This window comes from Oncorhynchus kisutch, linkage group LG29, assembly GCF_002021735.2.
Source record: "Oncorhynchus kisutch isolate 150728-3 linkage group LG29, Okis_V2, whole genome shotgun sequence".
Taxonomy (NCBI): Eukaryota; Metazoa; Chordata; class Actinopteri; order Salmoniformes; family Salmonidae; genus Oncorhynchus; species Oncorhynchus kisutch.
In genome coordinates, this window is record NC_034202.2 from 38,620,219 (window position 1) to 38,627,245 (window position 7,027).

At 49.8% G+C, this 7,027-nt stretch overlaps 1 protein-coding gene across 1 annotated transcript in view; it reads left to right on the plus strand.

The window, feature by feature from the left end:
• LOC116352905 (neurobeachin) overlaps positions 1-7,027 on the plus strand; it is a gene marked incomplete in the record, with an annotated part of 40,425 nt that overhangs the window by 25,672 nt on the left and 7,726 nt on the right. Inside the window, 2 exon segments of the mRNA XM_031808718.1 lie at positions 156-308; positions 827-994. Coding sequence (XP_031664578.1) covers positions 156-308; positions 827-994 — 321 coding nt within the window.

Here is a 7,027-nt window from a genome sequence, read left to right on the forward strand (position 1 = left end):
GATAAATTGATTGATTGATAAATTCATGATTTATAAATTCATGATTGATAAATTCATGATTGATAAATTCATGATTGATAAATTCATGATTGATAAATTGATTTTGTGATTGGTAAACCAGTGTAATAATGTGTGTATAATGTGTTGACCAACAGGAGTTGATCCCAGAGTTCTACTACCTTCCAGAGATGTTTGTTAACAGTAGTGGTTTTGAGTTGGGACAGAGAGAGGACGGGACTCCTGTGTCTGATATAGAACTGCCAGCCTGGGCCAAGAAACCTGAGGACTTCGTACGCATCAACCGCATGGTAAGACACACACACACACACACCACACACACACACACACACACACACACACAACTTTTCATACTAATGGAGAAATATATATAAACAAGCATGCAGTTACAGGATAAGTAATCTCCTCCTTCCTCCCTCCCCCCTCTCTGCCTCCCTCCCTCCTACTTCCATCCTCCCTCCCTCCCTCCCCCCTCTCTGCCTCCCTCCCTCCTACTTCCATCCTCCCTCCCTCCCCCCTCTCTGCCTCCCTCCCTCCTACTTCCATCCTCCCTCCCTCCCTCCTCCCTACCTCTATCCATCGCTCTCTCCCCCTCCCTGCCTCCCTCCTCCCTACCTCCATCCCTCCCCCTCCCTCCCTCCCTGCCTCCCTCCCTCCCTCCTACTTCCATCCTCCCTCCCTCCTCCCTACCTCTATCCCTCGCTCTCTCCCACTCCCTGCCTCCATCCCTCCCTACCTCCCTCCCCTTCTCTCCCCCTCCCTCCATCCCTCCCTCCCCCTCTCTGCCTCCATCCCTCCCTCTGTCTAGGCGTTGGAGAGTGAGTTTGTGTCGTGCCAGCTGCACCAGTGGATAGATCTGATATTTGGTTATAAGCAGCGAGGGCCCGAGGCTGTACGAGCTCTCAATGTCTTCCATTTCCTGTCCTACGAGGGCTCCGTCACTTTGGATACCATCGCTGACCCCGCACAGCGGGAGGTAGGTCACCTGGCTCTCGCCATGACGACACAACAACGGTCACAGGGCATTGATGACGGGATGTGATGACACAACGTCACTATGTTACAACATGTTGATGATACACATTTGTTAGAAGAGTTACTATACAGGCTGGACTTTAGAGAATCCTTAGTTAGAATCCTTAGTTAGAATCCTTAGTTAGAATCCTTAGTTAGAATCCTTAGTTAGAATCTTTAGTTAGAATCCTTAGTTGGAATCCTTAGTTAGAATCCTTAGAATCCTTAGTTAGAATCCTTAGTTAGAATCCTTAGTTGGAATCCTTAGTTAGAATCCTTAGTTAGAATCCTTAGTTAGAATCCTTAGTTAGAATCCTTAGTTAGAAACCTTAGTTGCTTAGAAACTTAGAATCCTTAGTTGCTACATCCATATTTGGACTTGAATGATGTACAGTGCATTCGGAAAGTAATTCAGAACCCTTGACTTTTTCCACATTTTGTTACGTTACAGCCTTATTCTAAAATGTATTAAATAAAAACATTTACCCCATCAATCTACACACAGTACCTCATAATGACATAGTGAAAATAGGTTTTTAGACATTTTTGTAAATGTGTTAAATATAAAAAAACAGAAGTACCTTATTTACATAAGTAATAATTACTCTTAATACTCTTTCGTACAGATATCTTATTTACATAAGTAATAGTTACTGTTACGATCAATTAGGAGTGGTGGTGGGTGGAATCAGGCGCAGAGAGCAGGGTTCAGTCTTTCCTTCAAATTTATTCCCCAGTGCAACAAAACAGTCACGCCGGTCCAAACTAGGTTGCCGGTCCAAACAACAGGACAAAAAAGTCCGGAGAATAAATGTACAATTAACTCACACCATCAAACACTGAGTAACACAAACAAGCCCGCACAAAATACCCAGCAGGCCTAGAGCCCTTAAATACCATACAAACAAACCTAATACAAAACAGGTGTACCCAATTACCCAATAACCAAAAACAAACGGAAAGGAAATCGATGGCAGCTAATAGGCCGGCGACGACGACCGCCGAGCACCGCCCGAACAGGAAGAGGCACCGTCTTCGGCAAGGTTCGTGACAGTACCCCACCCCCCCCCCCCCGACGCGCGGCTCCCGCAGCGCGCCGACCCCGGCCTCGAGGACGACCCGGAGGACGAGGCGCAGGGCGATCCGGGTGGAGGCGATGGAAATCCCTCAAGAGGGAAGGATCTAAAATGTCCCTCCCCGGTACCCAGCACCTCTCCTCCGGACCGTACCCCTCCCAGTCCACGAGGTACTGCAGGCCCCTCACCCGGCGTCTCGAGTCCAGAATAGCTCGTACTGTGTACGCCGGGGACCCCTCGATGTCCAGAGGGGGTGGAGGGACCTCCGGTACCTCACTGTCTTGTAGGGGACCAGCTACCACCGGCCTGAGGAGAGACACATGAAACGAGGGGTTAATACGATAATAAGAGGGAAGTTGCAATCTATAACACACCTCGTTTATCCTCCTCAGGACTTTAAATGGCCCCACACACTGCGGCCCCAGCTTCCGGCAGGGCAGGCGGAGGGGCAGGTTTCGGGTCGAGAGCCAGACCCTGTCCCCTGGTGCGAACACCGGGGCCTCGCTGCGGTGGCGGTCAGCGTCTCTCTTCTGCCGTTCACTGGCCTGCCTGAGAGAATCCTGGACTGCCCGCCAGGTCTCTCTAGAGCGCTGTACCCACTCCTCCACCGCAGGAGCCTCGGTCTGACTCTGATGCCACGGAGCCAGGACCGGCTGGTAGCCCAGTACGCATTCGAATGGCGACATATTCGTGGACGAATGTCGAAGAGAGTTCTGGGCCAACTCTGCCCACGGGACGTACCTCGCCCATTCTCCTGGCCGGTCCTGGCAATACGACCTCAGAAACCTGCCCACTTCCTGGTTTACTCTCTCCACCTGCCCATTACTTTCGGGGTGATAACCAGAGGTAAGGCTGACCGAGATCCCCAGACGCTCCATAAACGCCTTCCAAACCCGAGACGTGAACTCGGGACCCCGATCGGAGACGATATCCTCTGGAACCCCATAGTGCCGGAAGACGTGGGTAAATAGAGCCTCTGCAGTCTGTAGGGCCGTAGGGAGACCAGGCAATGGGAGGAGACGGCAGGACTTAGAAAACCGATCCACAACGACCAGAACGGTAGTGTTCCCCTGAGATGGGGGAAGATCAGTAAGGAAATCTACCGAGAGATGGGACCATGGCCGTTGTGGAACCGGGAGGTGCTCTAACTTCCCTCGAGGAAGGTGCCTAGGAGCCTTACTCTGGGCGCATACCGAACAGGAAGAGACATAGAGCCTCACATCCCTAGCTAAAGTGGGCCACCAGTATTTCCCCCTAAGACCCCGCACCGTCCTATCAATCCCCGGATGACCCGCAGACGGTAGTGTGTGGGCCCACCGAATCAACTTATCACGGACACCAAGCGGTACGTAACTTCTACCAGTCGGACACTGTGTAGGCGCAGGTTCAACCCTCAACGCTCGCTCGATGTCCGCGTCCACCTCCCATACCACTGGGGCCACCAGCCGAGAGGCTGGAAGGATGGGAGTGGGTTCGATGGCCCGGTCCCCGGTGTCATAGAGACGGGACAGCGCGTCGGCCTTAGTGTTGAGGGAACCTGATCTGTAAGAGATCGTAAATCTAAAACGTGTAAAGAACATGGCCCACCTAGCCTGACGCGGATTCAGTCTCCTCGCTGCTCGAATATACTCCAGATTACGGTGGTCAGTCCAGATGAGAAAAGGGTGTTTAGCCCCCTCTAGCCAGTGTCTCCACACCTTCAGGGCTTTTACCATAGCTAGTAACTCCCGGTCCCCCACATCATAGTTCCGCTCCGCCGGACCCAGCTTCTTAGAAAAGAAAGCGCAGGGACGGAGCTTCGGTGGCGTACCCGAGCGCTGAGACAGCACGGCTCCAACCCCAGCCTCGGACGCATCCACCTCCACTATGAATGCTAACGAAGGGTCCGGATGCGCCAACACGGGAGCCCCAGTGAACAGTGCCTTCAACTGGTTGAAGGCTTCATCAGCCTCTGCTGACCACTGCAGACGCACCGGCCCCCCCTTTACCAGTGAGGTAATGGGCGCCGCTACTTGGCCAAAACCCCGGATAAACCTCCGGTAGTAATTGGCAAACCCTAAAAATCGCTGCACCTCCTTTACCGTGGTCGGAGTCGGCCAATTACGCACGGCGTTAACGCGGTCACACTCCATCATCATCCCCGAGCTGGAAATGCGATAACCCAGGAAGGAAACGGCTGGTTTGGAGAACACACATTTCTCAGCCTTGACGTATAGGTCATGCTCCAGCAGTCGCCCAAGAACCCTGCGCACCAGGGAAACATGCGCGGCGCGTGTGGCAGAATAAATCAAGATGTCATCGATATACACTACCACACCCTGCCTGTGCAAGTCCCTGAGAATCTCATCTACAAAGGATTGGAAGACGGCTGGAGCATTCATCAACCCATACGGCATGACGAGGTACTCATAGTGGCCTGATGTGGTACTAAACGCTGTTTTCCACTCGTCTCCTCCCGGAATACGCACCAGATTATACGCGCTCCTGAGGTCCAGTTTTGTGAAGAAACGCGCTCCGTGGAATGATTCCACCGCCGTAGCGATGAGAGGTAGCGGATAACTAAAACCCACTGTGATCGAATTGAGACCTCGATAATCAATGCACGGACGCAGACCTCCCTCCTTTTTCCTCACAAAAAAAAAACTCGAGGAGACGGGTGACATGGAGGGCCGAATGTACCCCTGTCTCAGAGCTTCCGTGACATATGTTTCCATAGCCACCGTCTCCTCCTGTGACAGCGGGTACACATGACTCCGGGGAAGTGCAGCGTTCTCCTGGAGGTTTATCACGCAATCCCACCGTCGATGAGGTGGTAATTTGGTCGCCCTCTTCTTACTAAAGGCGATAGCCAAATCGGCATATTCTGGGGGAATGCGCACGGTGGAAACCTGGTCTGGACTCTCCACCGTCGTGGCACCGATGGAAACTCCTATACACCTCTCTGAACACTCGTCTGACCACCCCTTACTCTTAATACTCTTTCGTACAGATATCTTATTTACATAAGTAATAGTTACTCTTAATACTCTTTCAAACAGATGCCTTATTTACATAAGTATTCAGACCCTTTGCTATGAGACTTGAAATTGAGCTCAGGTGCATCCTGTTTCCATTGATCATCCTTGAGATGTTTCTACATCTTGATTGGAGTCCACCTGTGGAAAATTCAATTGATGTGACATGATTTGGAAAGGCACACACCTGTCTATATAAAAGGTCCCACAGTTGACAGTACATGTCAGAGCAAAAACCAAGCCATGAGGTTGAAGGAATTGTCCGTAGTGCTCTGAGGCAGGATTGTGTCGAGGCTCTGATCTGATCTGGAGAAGGGTAGAGATCTGGAGAAGGCTCAGATCTGGAGAAGGGTACCAACACATTTCTGCAGCATTGAAGGTCCCCAAGAACATGGTTTATAATCAACAAGACTCTTCCTAGAGCTCACTGCTCGGCAAAACTGAGCTATCGGGGGAGAAGGGCCTTGGTCAGGGAGGTGACCAAGAACCCGATGGTCACTTTGACAGAGCTCAAGAGTTGGGAGAACCTTCCAAAAGGACATTATCTCTGCAGCACTCCACCAATCAGGCCTTTGTGGTAGAGTGGCCAGATGGATGCCACTCCTCAGGAAAAAGCACATGACAGCCTCCTTGGAGCTTGCCAAAAGGCACCTAAAGGATTCTCAGATTATGAGAAACAAGATTCTCTGGTCTGATGAAACCAAGATTGAACTCTTTGCCCTGAATGCCAAGCGTCACGTCTGGAGGAAACCTTGCACCATCCCTATGGTGAAGCATGGTGGTGGCGGCATCATGTTGTGGGGATGTTTTTCAGCGGCAGGGACTGGGAGACTAGTCAGGATCAAGGGATAGATGAACGTAGCAAAGTACTGAGAGATCCTTGATGAAAACCTGCTCCAGAGCGCTCAGGACCTCAGACTGGGGCAAATGTTTACCTTTACCAGCAGGACAACAACCCTAAGCACACAGCCAAGACAACACAGGAGTGGCTTTGTGACAAGTCTCTGAATGTCCTTGACTGGACCAGCCAGAGCCCGGACTTGAACCTGATCAAACATCTCTAGATAGACCTGAAAATAGCTGTGCAGCGACGCTCCCCATCAAACCTGACAGAGTTTGAGATGATCTGCAGAGAAGAATGGGAGAAACTCCCCAAATACAGGTGCGCCAAGCTGTAGAGTCAAACCCAAGAAGACTCGAGGTTGTAATTGCTGCCAAATGCGCTTCAACAAAGTACTGAGTAAAGGGTCTGAATACTTATGTAAATGTCATATTTCAGTTTTTTATTTGTAATAAATTTGCAAGAATTTCTAAAAAACTGTTTTTGCTTTGTCATTATGTGGTATTGTGATGTCATTATGGGGTATTGTGATGTCATTATGGGGTATTGTGATGCTATTATGGGGTATTGTGATGTCATGATGGGGTATTGTGATGTCATTATGGGGTATTGTGATGTCATGATGGGGTATTGTGATGTCCTTATGGGGTATTGCGATGTCATGATGGGGTATTGTGATGTCATTATGGGGTATTGTGATGTCATTATGGGGTATTGTGATGTCATTATGGGGTATTGTGATGTCATTATGGGGTATTGTGATGCTATTATGGGGTATTGTGATGTCATTATGGGGTACTGTGATGTCATTATGGGGTATTGTGATGTCATTATGGGGTATTGTGATGTCATTATGGGGTATTGTGATGCTATTATGGGGTATTGTGATGTCATTATGGGGTATTGTGATGTCATGATGGGGTATTGTGTATAACTATAATGGTGATGTCATCAATGGTCTTTGCATCTGAATTTGAGAGTGGTTCCAACTATAATGGTGATGTCATCAATGGTCTTTGCATCTGAATTTGAGAGTGGTTCAAACTCTCTCTCTCTCTCTCTCT